This window comes from Hakea prostrata, chromosome 3, assembly GCF_041222555.1.
Source record: "Hakea prostrata isolate BN-2017 chromosome 3, UWA_Hpros_2, whole genome shotgun sequence".
Lineage (NCBI taxonomy): Eukaryota > Viridiplantae > Streptophyta > Magnoliopsida > Proteales > Proteaceae > Hakea > Hakea prostrata.
Window position 1 is genome coordinate 22780006 of NC_142602.1, and position 18115 is coordinate 22798120.

An 18115-nucleotide genomic window follows, 5' to 3' on the forward strand; every position below is an offset into this window, starting at 1 on the left:
TTCCCGATTTGTAGCACCCGGTTCAGACAGAATCGGTGGGACTAGGGTTGAGGGTTCTAGGGTTTATCGTTCTAGGTGACCGGGAAACTTCGATTTCGGAAGATCGTCTGTGGGGCCCACAAGCCCCATCGTGAGGAACCTCCGAAACAATTGATTATGAGTATCGATGAGAAGGGTGCGACAATTCAGAGTGAGACATTAATGAATTAATTATTAATTAATGAAAGCTCTAACTTTTTAACAAAAAATCAGATTGATGGTGAGTTATTAATTAATTAACAGTGGGCCTCGTGGGCTTCGAGGGCTGTGCTTCTTAATTTTGAGCTTCACACAAATCTGAAAACTTTGGAGATTAAAATACTAATAAAGGTTTAGATTGCATGGGGTTTTAATTTCTATTATTTTAGGCGACTCCCAAAAGGGTTTTTTTTTTGTTTCTTTCCTCAACAAGCATAGATCTCATCAAATATAGAATTTTATAAATAGAAATTGAAATTGTAGTCCGTAGCTGAAGCTTCTATCTAAGGTTTAAAAAATGTGGGAAGAAATGGTTTTTTTTGGTCGAAGGGAAGAAATGGTTGCATGCATTATATTATTAATGGCAGTAATGTTGTGGGGGTTTTTCTTTTTTGAACATTCGAGTCACTGTGAAAAAACATGTGCATGAATAGATTCATCTATTTGCAGAGCGATGTTAAGTTAAATCATCGTATGTTAAATAGACAAGGTAGAGTTGAAATCCTCTACTTATCAAGATAGAAGACCTGAACTAGACAAAACAATGTGGTAAAGACCTTTGTACCTTAAGTTTTTTAATTTTATAAAAGAAAAAAACATGAAATGTACAAAATTAGAGTCCGATGAACTTTTTTGTTTGCTTGTTGCTAACCCAAGGTTTCAATACTGGAACCGATATCGGAACCTTACTTAAGTGGATCAAGCTGCTTACCACTTGGACCAATCCCCGTTGGTTCCAATGAACTTTTTATGTGAATGAATATGATGCACAAAAGGTAATTATCATGTGTATTTTTTGTGGATTCTAAATTTTGTCCGAAATTCAAAAAAGAAAATAAAAAGAGTTTATTGTAACCAACTAAGAAAGACAATTGAATGGTGATTGTGGTGAAAAATTTATCCAACAATGATATGAACCATGCAGAGCATAAAAGGAAAAACCATTTCACTATTGAGAGAGGTGCTTTAGAAGTTTTAGGTTTTATTGAATAGTATTCATAAAGGAATTAGGATCTTCTAACCTCAAAGGATATCATTTAGCTTGACATTCTTTCTACTTTGTATTCAAGATGATCGAGTACTCAGGAGTAGACCTTTTCTTGTAATATCAAAATAGTATTATCTGGACTCATTAAAATTGGATCCATTACAGGTCAATGTATGTGCTTTGATGACACCTCTCTACCGCATCTTAGGAGGGATTTCTATCTTTGAATTATAGTAAGAAAAATTAGAGACTGATCTCCTCAATAGATTTGTGAGGAGAAGATGAATCCCCAACCATTAGGGTAGAGAATCCAAACTTTGGTTCTTTAGGAGCATTGAAGTTGTACCTGGTGTAACAGTTCCTTACATGTGAAAACCTAATTAATGCATGATCGAGAATGTGAGGAGATGATAAATCTCTATCTGTTAGGGTAGAGGATCCAAATTTTGGCTCTTCAGGAGCATTGAAGTTGTACCTGGTGTAACACTTAATGCATAAAAGAGAATTGTGAGGAGAAGATACATCTCATCTCTATCCATTAGGTAGAGGATCCAAGCTTTGCCTTGGCTGGTTGTTTAGGAAGCATTGAAGTTGAAGGTGGTGTAACAGTTCCTAACATGTGAAAAGGTGTTGATGATGGTGACAATCAACATGGCAAGAGATAACATTCATTACTAAGAGAGAAGAAGAAGCCACAAATCCCGAAGTGATGACCACCGTATTGTTTTTCACAGTCAACAGATTGAAGCCAAAATTGATGGACTTCTTTCAATGCTCTTTCTGTGGTCGCACTCATATTCAAAATGTTAACCCCACAAGAAAGTTTAATTGAAGATGCACATTATTATTTTATTTATTAAAATAAATTATTCGGCACCTAAAATGGGGCCTTAAAACACTGACACCCCACTTTATGTTTTAAAAGCACAGAGATCCCAAACTTGGATTTTCATTGGATATATTTGTTCAATTTGTCACTGAAAATTTTTTAGACACGGTTTATTATAAGAATATTTTTAAAAATAAACAATGATTTAACTATTTTTAGTGACAAATTTAACAAATATATCCAATAAAAATTCAATTTTGGGGTTTTTGTGTTTTTTAAACATAAAGGGGGGTGTCAGTGCATAAAGTCTCCATTTTGGGGTGCCAGTACAATTTTCTCTATTTATTATTACTATCAGAATTAGATGGATTTAGAATGGAATATAGACCATATGTAAATCACTTTTATTTTATTTTATTTTGCTTTATTGGGGGGTCAAAATATTTAAACCACTTGAACAATGTGAAGGGAACTTTAAACTTTTTTCTTTTAATTTAATTTAAATTTTTTTTTTTTAAGAATTGAGGGTTTTTCAAACTAGTTCAAATGCATCTTTGATTGCATTTTTTGGTAAATTAAATCTAAATCGTCGAACAATATTTTTTATTTTTCTCTTTTATTTATGGGCTAGTTTTGTTAACCTTCTATCACCAGTTGTCATTTAAATGACATTAAATTAAAATAAATAAAAAAATAAATATAAAAACAAATAAACAAACAAAGAGCCTTTAACAGTCTAACGTTAAACTTCTATCACCATCTTTTTGGAAACGATCAATGAATATTGGGTTAATCATCAATGAGTTTGTCGTTTTGGTTCTTGAGTTTCTTCACTGCTTCCTGCGAAATTAGTGATGATGGTTTCTAATATTTCTTCGTCCCTTCCGCTGAAACTGGTTCAAACTATTTGTTGTAGATGATTCAATTTTCTTCTCTTCTGAAGGGCAATGATCTCTTCTGCTAACTTTAGGCAGGGGTTAGTTTTCAAAAGATATGAAATTAATAAAGAACCTTCAACTCAAGCTTTCAAAAACCCATTAAATATGTTCAAACCAAATCAAGAACATGCCTGAAACATGTCATCATGCCATCACCCAAAGAACCCTAGAAAACCTCCTTTCCAAGGGGATGGAAGTTTCTCGACTTTATCCAGTAAAATAAAAAAAAAGGCAACAATGAAAATTACCCGTAAGTTGTGGGAAAAATCTTAAACTTTAACGAACAGTTCAAGATAAGATCTCAACGAGTGTTCAGTAAAATCAATCTATACATCCGTTCAGCCCGTTCAACTACAATTTAACCTTTATATATAAAGTAGGCTTCACCCCTGACTCTAAGGGATTTAAACTCCTAAACTCATACTAAGGTATGGTTGTTTTGCCAACTAAGCAACAATTTTTTTTTAAGTACGTTTAAGTTCGCAACAAGTTGAAATGGATTGGACAAAATTTCTTACACTCAATCTTTAGTTGGTAAGTCCAAGTCAAACACCTAACTCCGAGTCAAAAAAACAGAAGAAAAAAAAGAGCCTACCATTGACTAAATTCTTTGAATAAACATAATTAGCCTAAATATTGGTCTTAAGTAAGGGGGAGATGTGTGGGTTTAATCAAATAGGGTTGAAGACGGATAAAAAAAAGAGAAGAACACAAAGACAAGCTAGGCCTTTTTTGAAATTTGTTTTCTGGTAAACTAATCTTTTTGACGAAACACAATTGATCTCTTCTTAAACAGGAGAGAAGTGTTAAAGGAGCTAAAAATTGAAGAATTTTTTTTTTTGGGACACTTCTCTCTCTTCTTTCCTTCTTCTTCTTTTTCTTATTTATTTATTTATTTATTTTTGATAGTGATACTCTATCGTTGGCTGTAACAAAGTTGGATTGCATCATGATAGATTCTTACAAGTCAATGTGTAGTCTCTTTAACTAATGAGGACCACTAAATTCAAGTCCAAGTCTAGACCTAACTCTGAGTCAAGAAAATCCTAACATTGATCCAATCATTTGACTAAGCATAATTCGCCTAAATATTGGTAGGAGAAAGGGAGATGTATGGGTTTAACCTAATGGGGTTGAAGAAGTAAAAGAAAGAAAAACTCAAACATAAACCAAACCATTCCTACATTTCACTCCTCCTAAATAAGTCCTCTTAAGGCTGCGTTTGTTTGCAAAGGTTGGGTAGGGAAAAAAAAATATGTGGGTCCCATGTGTAATGGGGTGAGGGAGAAAGAAAATGAAATGATTTTGTGGAAAAGTGATAGTAGTGAGTCCTACTTTTTACTTTTCTCTACTTTCCCACAAAGTCCCACCAATTCATTTGAGGTATTGAAACGAGAAATGATGAAAGAAAACTAATCAAATAGAGTTGCCATGAAAATGTGTAGTATCTCTTCTTAAAGGTGAAAGCCTCCAAACATTTTGTGCATATTCACAATAGAAAAAGGCATGAACCAATGATTCATGAGCTGAAGCACAAATTAGGCATAATGGAGGAAAGGTGTTCTAACTTCTAAGGAGCTAGAAATTTATGGCCTCTTATATGAATTTACAGAGCCATGGATGAGAGAAGAAAAATGAAGAGTATTCTTTTTTCCAAAATTTTATCTAATAAATAAATATAAACAAAAAGATTTCTTTCCAACAAAGAAAATACCATTAAAATAGAAATTTACAATATGGCCATAGAACATCAAAGGTGAAGTTGGCAATAGAAACATCAGAAGCCAACCCATGAAGAATCTCCACAAAAGAGGGGACTAAAGGGTTTGTAGTAAACTTTATCAGAGACATTACATCATATATGCAGTCTTTGAAACATTGGTTAGAGCCCCAAACCTGTATCACCAGGAGTTGTTCCTTGTTAGTTTTATGAATTCCATTCATTTCCATCAATTGCTATCAAAATGGCTTTTTTATACAAAATGCACAAACTGAGTTCATATCAGAAGCTGGAACTCCTAGGCGGCACCAAATCTCTGTTATCTTCATGACATAAACCAGAGGAAGGAGATAAGCTATTCATCCTTGTGGCACCCCTACCCGTACCCGTTTCCGTCTCCTGCTGGCGTGGGATCAGCCGCCCGCACTCTGTGTTTTCTACATCTACGGCGGTTACATCGGAAGATCCAATGTTGATTCGGAGATCGGAGAGCTGATCATCACCTTCTTCCATTGCTGCGGAGGCCAGAGGCGGCGGCGGCGGCGCAGCCGAATCGACCTTGGCTTCGCCGGGAGGAGAAGGAAAAAGCTGAGTAGAACGGCAGAGAGGACACGAGAGATGACCGGCGAACCACATATCAATGCATTTAGGGTGGAAGAAATGGCCGCAGAAGGGAATCATCTTGACGGTCTCTTTCACTTTGAATTCGCTGAGACAAATAGGGCAATCGAGAGGATCCTTCGATTTGATATCGCCGTCGTAGTTGAAGCGAGGAAGAGATTTAATGATGGATTTCTCAAGGCCAGTAGAAGCGGAATGCCGGCGACTCTGAAGGCGGCGGCGATAGTGAGGGTAGAGCCAGATGAACCACCCGACGAGGAAGAGCGCCCCTGCGGCGAACACCAACGCCGAGAGGTAAATTGACGTTCTGGAATCTATTGGGGAAGAAGAACCGCTCAGAAAGTCGTCGTGTGGTTGCATCACAGATAGAGAGATGGAATTTTTTCAGAGGCATTCGAGAGATATTACCGTTGTCGGTGATATCTCTCTCGGTGATCCTCTCTTAGGCTCAGAAGAATTCAATTAACAGAGAGACAGAGAGAAAAAGATTGAATTTTTCCAGAGGCATTCGAGAGATATTACCGTGGTCGGTGATCTCTCTCGGTGATCCTCTCTTCAAAAAAACTAGTCCCTTTCAATTAAGAGCGGTTTCTCAAATCTGTTCCTTTTAATGGGTAGAATATCTTCTTATCTCTTTACCTTCCTTTCCCAAGCGTAACTGTCTATATTTGTGCCAATTCAATTGTGTTGGTGGGGCCATTATGGCTTGTTGGTTCTATTTCGCTGTTGCCATTGAATGTGGTTCTATAATTTTATTCTAAGGTTCGAAAAATCGCTTTGTGGCTGGTGACATTAGGATGATATATCGCGATATGTCGCGACATTTGGAGGAATGTTGATGAAAATTCGACCTTTAGGCTGCATTTGTTTGCAAAAGTGGGGTGAGAAATAAAAACATGGGGGCCCCATGTATAGTGGGATGTATAGTGGGGTGAGGTAGAATGAAAAGAAAGGAAATGAAAAGAAATGGTTTTATGAAAAAATGATAGTGGTCGGTCCCACTTTTTATTTTTTCCAACTTTCCCACAAAGTCCCACCAAATATATGGGGTTTTAAAATGGCTTGGGGTAGGAAAGTTGGGCTACCACATCACCAGACATGTTTCCTTGAATTTTTCTTGATTCAAGAAAACTTGTCTCTTACTTTCCCACCCCAAGCAACCAAACAATCTACCATTTTTTGATTTAAGGGAAAAGTAAGAAATTTACACTTTTTTCAAGAATTTTCCCACCTCTCTTTTACCACCCCACCTTTATTCCAGCAAACAAACGCAGCCTTAGTTTCGAGGGGTATTTGAGGTAATTTTAGTCTAACTTGAAGCTAATAAACACACTGAGAGTGTTATTTTGACTTAAAACATCACATAAACTAATGTTCTTAATCCATACATGCTCGACTGTACACGAGCAAAATTAAAGTCTGGAAAACTCGCGGATTTGCATGAAATTTCACTTGATCGACAAAAACAATGTAATAATCAGCGATAACGAGAAAGATGTACTTGTAAACATCGTAGATTGTAGCAAAATAGTGTTAAAATGCAAGAAACATGAGAGAGAAACGACATTGGTGACATATCGGCGACATTGGCAATATATCGGCGACATATTGTTGACTTACCGTATAAGTCATTTAACTTGGTGGTTTCATGTCGCCTATGGGGACATGGCGATATTTCACAAAGAAGAACATTGGTTCTATTCTGTATGGATATATGTACAGTCACAAAGAAGAAAACAAGCAAAAACATAATCACAACGAAAAAAAATAAAAATTAGAGCAAATTGCATGGCCACCCTAAAATAGAGGCCTAAAGGGATTGACGCCGCACTTTATGTTTGAAAAACAAAAACACCCCAAAGTTGAATTTGAACACATTAGTCCAATCTGTTAGTGAAAATCGTTAAACAACTATTTATATTTTTTAATTTCAAAAATACCCTTATCAAAATCTAAGAAAAAAAAAGAAAGAACCCAGACGACACAATTGTCTTCCTTCTTCATCGTCTTGGTATGCTTCTTTCCAAAGACACAAGTAGTATCAATTTCTCGTATCTGGTGTATACATGGGTAAGTATAAATGTTAATGAGATAGTGCAATTCGGCCTTCAAACCCTATTGCCCCTAAAAAACCCTGGCAACAATAAGATTAGCAAAGAGGAGTAGAGGACCAGATGTTGTAGCATGAGTCATTAGGTTAATGTATCGAAGGAGTAATAGGGAAGAATGAGAATTGCGGCTAGGGCATAATGGAGAGTAAATTTGATAGAGAAGGGTATAATGGTCTTTTTAGTTGTACAATTAACCATTCTAACGGAATAGAACATGTGTGTTTTTCAAACATAAAGCAGGGTGTCAATGCATTTAGGCCTGCATTTTGGGCTGCCCGTGCAATATGCTCAAAAATTTATCGTTATTTCAGAAAATTACCTTTGTTCATGTAGAGGAACAAAAGATTCAAACTATTTATAGAGAACTGAATACTGAATACCGAATCTGTATATAATCAAAATTCTACCCCTAGACAAATAACTGACTTGAAATCCATTATAGGAAGATATCATAGAATTAAATTAACTAGAATTTAGGATTCTTAAGGGCCTGTTTGGTTACACCAGTCTGGAGATTTCATATATCTAGAGATTTCAAATCTACGGAGTCATAATTTATAAAATTAACTATTTCCAATCCATAGATTTCAAATTTGTGGATTCATCAGTGATTTTTGTGAATACTCAAATGTTTGGTGTTTTTATAGTATGGATGAAATCTCTGGATTTCACCCCATACCCATAAATCTACATATTCACATTTTTAGTATAAAAAGATCTAGAGATTTTCACAACCAAATGGGTATAAATCTCGCATTCATGATTTCAAAAACCTTCAACTTATTACCAAAAAAGGGAATATGGAACCCTCTAGGCTCTGGTCATACAAAATCAACATCCCTAGGTGGTCCATAATAATACATCAGAAAACATAATAAACAATTAGGATTTTGCTTTGAAATTCATAGAAATGGGATTGACTGAACTGGTTCTGATGGCCCCAGTAAAGAATGAGTTGGCTACACCTAATTTTCCTTATGTATACTTGACATTGAAAGTAATTTTATCAGAGAATTAAGAGATTTTACTATCTCGTTTTCTGGAAAAGAAAAAATAAATGATCTGTAAAGTTGAATATGGAAGGCCATCCTACCTGAAATTGTGAAAACTGTTATTGAACTGGAAAAGAAAATGATTTAGTCGCAGAGATTCAAACTGAAACCAGGAAGGAAAACGATTCAAACTGACATGAGTTCTGGTGAATTAACTCGGAAGGCCAGAACCAGTGAAAACTAGCTATATATGAACATGCTTGCATGGAGACCAGTTTATGTCTTCAAACTTCTGACTTGGAGAAGCAAACAAGTCAGAAGACCATATAAGAGCACAAGGAAGTCAAGATATCACAAAAAAACTTCTAACACAAAAAACTTTATATGTGAACACCTTAAATCCTGCCCCAAAAACTAAAGAAGAAATCTGAAATACCCACATTCTGAATTAGTATAATCTGATGTGGTATACCTGGACCAGAAGATCGGGATCGTAAATTTCCCAAGACAGGTCTCCTGAAAACTAAGAGACTACCTAAATACACATTCACATTGCCCTAACTTGATATTGCTATGCACAGAATCTTCAAATCTTCCAAGGCATTGCTTCCTTCCAGTGATCATCAGGTACCCATATCATGCTTTTTCAGATATATTTCATGATTGCTCATCCATCGTTCTGATTCTTGTTCTTGATGGTGTTCTTTTTACTGAAATATTTCTTTTGAATACTTCCTGGATATTTCCCATCTATATGGTTAGTAATTTCAAGTGACTTTGAATCAATCTCCAGCCCTTCCCCAATTCTCTTTTTTTTTTTTCAACTCAATATGGGTCATTTAGGATTCATCAGGTTCTTGAAGTTTTTATCTTCACTATCTTTACTACCATCTAGTGAAACAGCCTCTCAGAAAAAATTGTTGGGGTTAAAGGCTGCATGTGAGAATTGCCCCCACAGACTCTGCTTGTGTAGAAGCCTTCCTGCACTGAGTTCGCAATGTTCTCCTCCAAAATTTTGCATTATTTTGGCAGGATATTGTATTATGCTTGGATTCTCAGGTTCAAGGCCTTGACTTTGTGGTGGAAAATTTGATTTGGGATCTCTTTGTATTCAAAGACTTACAATAGATGGTTTGAATGTGCTATTTGTCTTCATCTTCTTTATGCTTCTCATTCTTGGTTCTGTTAGAAAGAATAACAATAGTGGGGATACAAGAAAGTGTTGGGTTTTTGTAGCTGTTTCAGTCTACTGTGCTGTCATTAGTTCTATATATGTTATTTCTGGTGTGTGGGATGTATTGGATGGAAATGAAGAATCAAGGAAACTGAGTTGAGTGAATGATTTTGTGAGGGGACTGGTTTGTGTATCTTTGGGTATTTCCTTGAATTTTCAGGGGATCAAATGGGTGAGATTTCTTGCTATAGCCTGGGGGACCTCCTTCTCATTATTGGGTACTGCACTGAATGTAGAAATGTTGGTAAAAAGGCAAACCCATTTGGATCTTAGACATTGTATCATGGCCTGCCAAGCTAATGCTTCTCGTTTGTGCTTTCATACACTACCATCAGCTTGCTTCCAGGAAGACCCCAGAACAGAGTTTATCTCAATCACTTCTTGAGAAGTGTCAGACAGAATTATGCCGAGCCAGTTTCTTTAGTCGTTTGGTGTTTTCTTGCCTTCATCCTTTACTGTGCTTAGGTTACTCAAAACCATTAGACCTTGATGATGTTCCAGATTTAACTTCTGAAGATGAAGCCTCTTAGCATACCAAAGCTTTTATAGTGTGTGGGATTGTCATAGGAAAGATAAGAGCACAGCAGATGCTCATACAGATCGATCTGCTTGATGATCCTTTTAGTGCAGTAGATGCTCATACAGCTGCTATTTTATTCCATGTAAGAAAATAAGCTAGTCTTTGAAAGATTGCGTTCCTTCATGCATTATAATGTACATGTATGAATGCAATGGATTTGATTATGCAAGTAATTTCTGTTGCTGCTGACTAGAATGAAGTACCTGCAGGATTGTGTTTTCTTTTGGGTGAACTTATTCTTTTCTGGGTGAATTACTTGCAGGTCTGTGTTATGGATGCTCCGGGAAAGAAAAGTGTCATTCTGGTGATCATCAAATTGAGTTTCTCACTGCATTAGATAGGATACTAGTGACAAAATTAGGAGAAATTTTAAGAATTTATTAGATTTAGTTCTTAACTGGGTTTTAATTTTGACTGTTGAATAATTAACTGACACATGTCACAATTCTATATATGAATTACAGGAAATTGTAGAGGATGTGAATCCTGTTGGATACCCTAAGGAACAGGATTATTATTGTTGTCTTCAGGGCCTTGGCTAGTCACTTTTGCCAACTAGTAGGTTATAATCTTGTTCCCCCACCTTCTCTCTCCCCCTCTTTTCCCTTTGGTTAATGATTTTTTCATTCATCCAAAGATTTAGAAAAAAAGAAAAAGAAAAAAAGAAAAGGAAAAAAAGAAAAGAAAAGAAAGAGAAAGAAAAAGAAAAAAAAAAGAAAGAAAAGAAAAGAAAAAGAAGAAAGAAAGAAAAGGAAAAGAAGAAGCAGAAACAGTACACCCTGCAACAGAAAAAAAAATGAGTTGAGGAATTGAAGTTAAGGATGAAGAAAAATCAGACGAGAAGTCTGTTACTCTATTGTAATTTTGTAAGTGCAAAAAATTCTGACTGAAATGTACAAAGTATAAAACCATTGCCTATGAGAAATCAACCATCTTTGCCAGTAGTCAACCATGTTATGTTTTCTATGGAACCCAGTTCTGGTTCTGAAGGCTCTGTTAATTCATGTGTTACTTGCATGACATAAAAAAGGAACCTGTTAAAAAGCCCATCTTGGTCTTTCCTGTTTAGCCAATACAGTCACCAGTTGATTCCGATCAGCTGGAGGCTCGACACTGATTGTGAAGGGGTGACCTTGTTCTTGAGGCTTCAGCTTCTACCCAGGCAATATTTCAACTTCAACATGAGTTATTGTTTGCTGGAGGACTGAAAGACGGAAGATCGACTGAATCATCTTCTGCCATGATTCAGATTCTTTTAAACCCACAATCTCAACTGAGAAGTCAGATTCTTAACCATTCTACTAACCCTCCATTGGCCTCTACAACTTGTTGACACTTTAATCATATTGATCGGCTAGAGATAAGATGAATTGAGGATAGAGTTAGTTAAGGTAGATTTGAATTTGAATTTGAATTTGAATTCAAGAGACTTATCCTTTACAGAGAACACCATTAACTTTCTACCTCCTGTCATTTTCATGCCTGCATTTTGAGTGTGGCTGGTGGGTTTTGCGGCGATCTGCAATTTTCCGGCAAGGCCAGTTTGAAAAGAATAGAATAACGTGTTCATGGTCTCAGACGCAAAACCCTAACCAGCAGAATTGTCTTGATGCTTGAGAAGCTCCTACCCTGGAAAGTGACGACAGAGCAATTAATAATTAATAACAAAGTTAAAAAGGAAAAACGAATCACAATAAAAGCAGATGGTAACGGTTACCTTCCTCCAGATCTGTCTCTGAATTTCCTTCCTCCAGATCTGTCTCTGAATTTTGGAGATTAGTTCATCTCTGAGCTTACCGGAATGGAACAGTATGGAGAGTAAAGAAGAAAGAACAGCCGTGCTCAGGTTGAAGAGAGAGAAGTGTAGACGCACCAAACACGACTCCGTCTTCTCTAAATGGAAGGTCTGTTGTTTCATCTCTGATCCTCATCGTATCTTTCTATCTTGCAACTTACCATCATTAGTGAATGTCATCATTTTGTCTCCCGTGGCTTCCTTCCTTTCCATTTCTTTAGTTTTTGTCGATTCAGCTCGTGTTTCTGATTTGTTCTTCCAGATTCTGATTGGACCTTCTGATTGGGAAAACTATTCGTTGGGAAAGGAAGGAACAGAGAGGTACAGAACGCACAACCTACCAGTAAATTGTTCATGCCCTGGGCTGTATGAGCTCGGCATAGCTACATCTTTCACGGGCTTCAACGATCATGCCAGAGATGGAGGTGGAGATAGGAGAAATCTTCGCGAGCTGGATCCAGATCGATTAGTGGTTGTGTACCTTGGGCAAGCTGATAATGTGAGGACAAGACTCCAGCATTACGGCCGAGCTGGTTCTCATCTTGGCAATGGTAACTGGGTTGGTCGTTCCGATCAGGAAGATAACAGCTCTTGGCTACCTAGTGGAGGTCCTGGATTGTTTCAGGAAATCTTCTCCAGGGGTTTTCCCATTGTATTTAGATGGGCTCCGGTTAGTACTAACTACTGCTTATTGGTTATCTTGCTCGGAAATCTGGTTATTCTATTAGATTCTTTTTCCTGCATGAAGTTTCATGTTGAGTTTTTCTGGTTCTACCGTTAAAAGAAAACGAATTTGAATTTGCTTATCCTTGTTGATGGATCCAGACAGAGATAAGACTGGTTAGACAGGTACAAGGAACCCTACAATTATTCTAGTTTGACACGTATAAAGGAATATTACCTCTATTTGTTCAGAAAATGGTGTAGCAAGCCGGCTTTGGTTATGGGTTTATGATAATCAGTGGCAGTATGGTGTAGACTGCACAAATTTGAAAAGCATATTCAATTTGTGGGTTCTACAGGAGGTGGATCTTATGAATAAGCTAGCCTTGATTCAGATCTTCCCCAATATGCCAATCTGGAATATCTAAGGTTCCTTTGAAGATGCATTGTTTTCTTGGAGCTGCAGCAAAGGGTTCAAACTGTGGGAATTCTTCATTAAAAGGATGGACGCTACAACTTCTCCTGTGACTGCCATTGACCAGAAAAGGGCTCAAACGATGGGGTCTCTTCATCACAAGGATACACCACAACTTCTCTCCTGTAACTGCTACTGAACCGACTAAGCTACCTATGATTCTATAGTTTCTCCTGCTAAATACTGGTGATGTAAGTGCTGGTGGATAAACTGGGACAAGAAGGCATGTTACTGATGGAAGTCTTAGAATTCATTTAGTTGTTATGTTAGTAGGCCAGATATGTGTTCGCTATCAGTCAGGTGGAATCTGTTGGGCACGATCGTTAACTATCCATTTTCCTACCAATTTAGCTCTCTTTCATGAGGTATCTTGGTATTCTTGCCCATTTACTTGGAATTTAGAAGTAGTATTATCTGGCTGGAAATCTACAGGACTAATAACAACCAGCATCCATCTATGCATGATTCCACTGTCCACATGTTTTTGAATCGGTCTTATGACCAGAAAGAAACAGTAGCATTTAAAGATTGCCAAATGAACAACTTTGGTTCTTCAAGCAAATTTGGGAATTACTACCCTTCCTTTGTCAACAGCTAATGATTTTGAAGGAAGATCTCATCTTTATTTGTTAGAAAGTAGTGATAATTTGTTTCAAGCATGATTTGTGTTGCATTTTTTTGTACAGGCTTCTGCATATTGTACTGTTTTTTGGGGGCACGTGTCTCTTCTTATCCCTCCTTTCTTATTCAAATAGAAACTGAATTTGGATAGAACAAGAAAAGATATACAGACTTGGGTGTCCACAGTACCCTTTTTAAACAAAAAGAAAAAAAGAATCCACTTTAGAGTGTTGCATTTGAAGAGAAGTTAATGGGTCTAGCTGAAGCAGCCCAAGTGAAGAGATCTCTTGATGTACAAACCAAATGAAAGCGCTACTTGTCACCAACTTGATGCAATCTCAACTCAGTTCTTATGCCAATGCCCAATAATTAACATCAGCTGGCTCCATATGAATCACATACTTTGCAAACAATAAGTAAAAGAACCCTGTATTTGTCTTCAAAGATATGCCTGTTGTGTCCATCCTGGTTGTTGATATCTCTCTGGGAATGTTTTCTGAGTAGTAGAACCTCTTCTAACAATCCTAACCCCTTTATCAAAAGAACTAAGTCTTCCACAGAGACTGGGAGTCTCTGAAACTCTTAATCTGGATAAGAAGCACTGCCAACCCATGGTGGAGATTGGAGAATGGATTACACAATGTCCCACTCATGGAAATGACAAGCACCGACAAGACAAAGCTATTTGGTGCTTTAGATACCCATAGAGGTTAGGAAGGAAGCTTGATTTTGTTGGGAAGGAGGAGATATCTGTTTGGATTAGGCATAAAAATACAACGCTGCTGAACTTGATTCTATATTTGACATTGAACCTGGACAATCGGACTGGTATAGTACTATAATTAATGGACCACACTACTGTCAAGTTTTGCTCTAGCTTTATGTCTCTACTATCTTGAGCTCCTTTAATTAGTTCTAATACAATGTATTACATTACCAGTCTCAATGCAAGGTTAATATGAGCGATTCCCTTGGCTATGTCATCTGGTTAACAACCAGAAAATATGCTTTTTCAATTGCATGTAGGGTGTAGGAATTATGATTTAATCAGGGAGTGCAGTCTGCTTGGTTCTTGCTGATGCTGAATAGTGAGCTCAGCCTGCTTGGTTGGTCTGAGAATGTTGTCCTTGTAAAACATGCATCACTATCAGCTTTTATGTGATAATTAATAAAAACATATTTCTTCTTTGTGTTCCTTGGCTTTTATCATCTTTTTGTAAATGACTAATTCTTCTACTGTAAATTTTATTGTTGATGATATAACCATTTCAACCAATTGTATCAACCCCCACTTTTTTAATGAACTGGCATAAATTGAGAGTGAATGCAAAACTTCCAGACTCTGCTTGACATGGTTTTTCATCGGTTCCAAACCCCCCCCCCCCTTTCATCTTGCCATTTTTCCTTTTGTACAGATATTTCTATGTTTATTGTTTTATGCTGATTAATTAAAACCCACATGTCTGCCTCTGTCATTCCTGAATTATACAGATGGAAAACAAGAGGGAAGCTGAGAGAGCAGAAGCACTGTTGCTTGGAGTTTTTGATTATGCATGGAATAAAGGTGGAAATGGTGCTCGGCGTCCTAATGATATCCTTGTGGAACTAGAAAGAAGAACTTCAAAAACTATCTTACTTCCAAAAATTGCCAGAAAGCTTCAAGAATGGAAGAGGCACCACTATTTCCCTCAGAAGCAAATGGGAATCAGGATCAGAGCCAGCCCATCAACTGCTTTAGAAGCTGAACCCATTACCTATACTGACCAGAGGCCTAACAATCTTGTTTCCAGGATTTTCAAGTTTGGCAGATCACAGACAAAATTAGTTATGCAAGAATGCATTGATGAGGACACTACTAGCATTTGTGGAGTGGCTTTAGGTGATGGTTCTGTCTGTAGAAACAAGCCCACCGAAGGAAGAAAAAGATGTCGGCAGCACAAAGGGAAGAGAATTAATGGGTCCATCTCTAAGTCAGTAATTGAGGGAAAATTACAAATGCATGGTACAGACTTGGATGGAGGGCCAATCTGTCCAGAAGCTTCTGTACTTGGGAGTGAAGCTAGAGGTGGTTCTAAGCTTGAGAACCTTCATTCCAAAGTTTTAAAACTTGAGAAACTGCAGGCTCCCTTAATGATGGAAAAATGCAGTTTTAATGAGGACTACACTATATGTGGTGTGATTTTAGGAGATGGATCTGTTTGCAGAGGCAAACCTTTCAAGGGTAGGAAAAGGTGTGAGCAGCACAAAGGAATGAGGATTAGCACATGTATCTCAAAGCCATTACTGAAAGGGAAATCATATGCATCTGATCTGAATCTAGAAATTGGATCTGGCAATACGGAAGCTTCATTGTCTGAATCTAGAAATTGGAATGTCAGTGTTAGTGGAGAATTGGAGCTTGATGGTCTTTGTCCTCAAGTTGTGAAACGTGACAGATTGCGACCTCAACTAGTGACTGAAAGAAGTGCTGTTGTTGAGAACTACTCTACCATTTGTGGTGTGGCTTTAGGTGATGGTCTTGTTTGTAATAATAAGCCAGCACAGGGAAGAAAAAGATGTGCAGAACATAAAGGAAAGAGGATCAACTTGTATGGAAGTTCCAGTATATTGAAGGAAAAGGTGTAAAAAGAGTCCCTAAGGGATGGAGGATTACCCCACCACCATATGTATTCTTGAGAGAGACTTGTTGAGAGATAAGATTACTTCATCAATAAAATTATACTGATTCCAATACTAGATGTATGAGATTCTTTTCTAAGCCTTGTGAATTCTTAAATCCAGTTCTCTGGTTTTCACACCCCTTCGTGGTTTGACCACTATGACTGACTTCCAATCAGTTTAAAATAATGAAGAGCTTTGATTTAGATCAATTTAACCAATCAAAATCTTTTTGTTAAAACTAAGCCACAACTATTGTTTCAGTATTTCATCTGTCATTATCAGTTGATATCAGCTATGAATCTCTGTTGTATCTTTTTCCTCATTAGGAAATTGATGAGGCAATGTTCAGAGTAAATCAATATTAGAAACAAAGATTTGATTGTTCAAATCATTTGATGATGCAAGTATTGGTATTGCTCAAAAGTGTGTTGGTAAGTAAAAGTATCTAATAATAGAGGATGAATGATAAACAAAAGACAAAAACTAGCCTATCATCTACAAAGGAGGGGTGGTTGTCAAACAGAGTTTCTTATTTCTGTTTATAAAAATCATACAAGTTATTCCCAAAAGAAATCATATTTATGTATAGTTGTGGCTTATGGCTTATCTCATTCTCTATGGTGGCCATAGGTTTCTGGGTTAATTACTTGTACAGGATTAAAATTGTAATTACATAGGGATTGGGGTTTTGGGTTTCCTTTTATAAAATCTTTATGGGATAACCTAAGCACGAAGGAAAGGTAAGCAAGAGTAGTACTTTGTAAGGTGTGAAAGTGGTGAGGTTTTCGGGAAATAAAAATTTTTCATTTTCTCTAGTGAACATAAAGAATTTTGCTTAACCATATTAAATCCTTGAGTATTTTTCCTTTGTGTTCTTTTTTGTGGTTGTGCATTTATATCCAACATCCCCCTTCTTCTCATCTTTGAACTTCCATCTCTTCACACATTGGTCCTATCTGACCCTAAAGGAGGAAGCGTTTTTCTTGTAGATAAATTTTAATCACAACTTTTAATTTATTAATTGTTGTATTTTTTTTAGAAAACAATAATATAATATAATATTATATTATATATTAGTTAACCAAAAAAAAAAAAAACACATAAAACCCTATCTCCCTAGTTTTGTTTTTTAAGGACTCGTGTTTGATTCTTACCTTTAGGTTGGAAAGATTCCGATTCAAGGTTTTTGACAATTTGACATAAACATGGTAACACAATTTACCATATTTACTTTAGTCCCACATCAGAGCTGACAATTATGTCATTGTACATATAATAATTGCTCATAAGTGGATTGTGTGCCGGAAGAGAGTAAAGTACGAACTACGCACGCATGCACTCGGCCTAAGTGGGTTGTATGTCGGAAGAGAGTTAAGTACAAACTACGCATGCATTGAGCTGGGCCGAGCTGCACCTGCCGTGGTCCTTGGATTCTAGTCCAATCAAACCAAGGGACATTATAATATTAATTAATTAATACTAAATGTCTATGATGGATAGTGAGTTATGATCTAGAAAACCCATATTCAGGTTTTATTGTGGGGATGTGATTATAGGATCAATCACAATTCTTTTATCTTTCAAATGTAACCTTATGAACAAATGCCCCCTCCTCTATAAGTGTCCATATATACTAGTGTAGGAGTCTAT

General features: G+C 36.8%; 1 protein-coding gene across 1 annotated transcript; it reads left to right on the forward strand.

Moving 5' to 3' along the window:
• Positions 1–11044: 11044 nt before the first annotated feature.
• LOC149021648 (protein EFFECTOR OF TRANSCRIPTION 2-like) lies at positions 11045–16570 on the forward strand. The gene is made up of 3 exons (XM_089149876.1): positions 11045–12154; positions 12308–12715; positions 15296–16570. The coding sequence occupies exons 1-3, from the start codon at positions 12062–12064 to the stop codon at positions 16427–16429; spliced, it is 1635 nt and encodes a 544-aa protein (XP_089006002.1). The 5' UTR covers positions 11045–12061; the 3' UTR covers positions 16430–16570.
• The last annotated feature ends 1545 nt before the right edge of the window (positions 16571–18115 follow it).

Coding starts and splice junctions, on each gene's coding strand:
- LOC149021648 (XM_089149876.1), top strand. CDS start 12,062: ATGGAGAGTAAAGAAGAAAGAACAGCCGTGCTCAGGTTGAAGAGAGAG. Junction 12,155..12,307: donor CCGTCTTCTCTAAATGGAAG/GTCTGTTGTTTC, acceptor TTGTTCTTCCAG/ATTCTGATTGGACCTTCTGA. Junction 12,716..15,295: donor TTGTATTTAGATGGGCTCCG/GTTAGTACTAAC, acceptor TGAATTATACAG/ATGGAAAACAAGAGGGAAGC.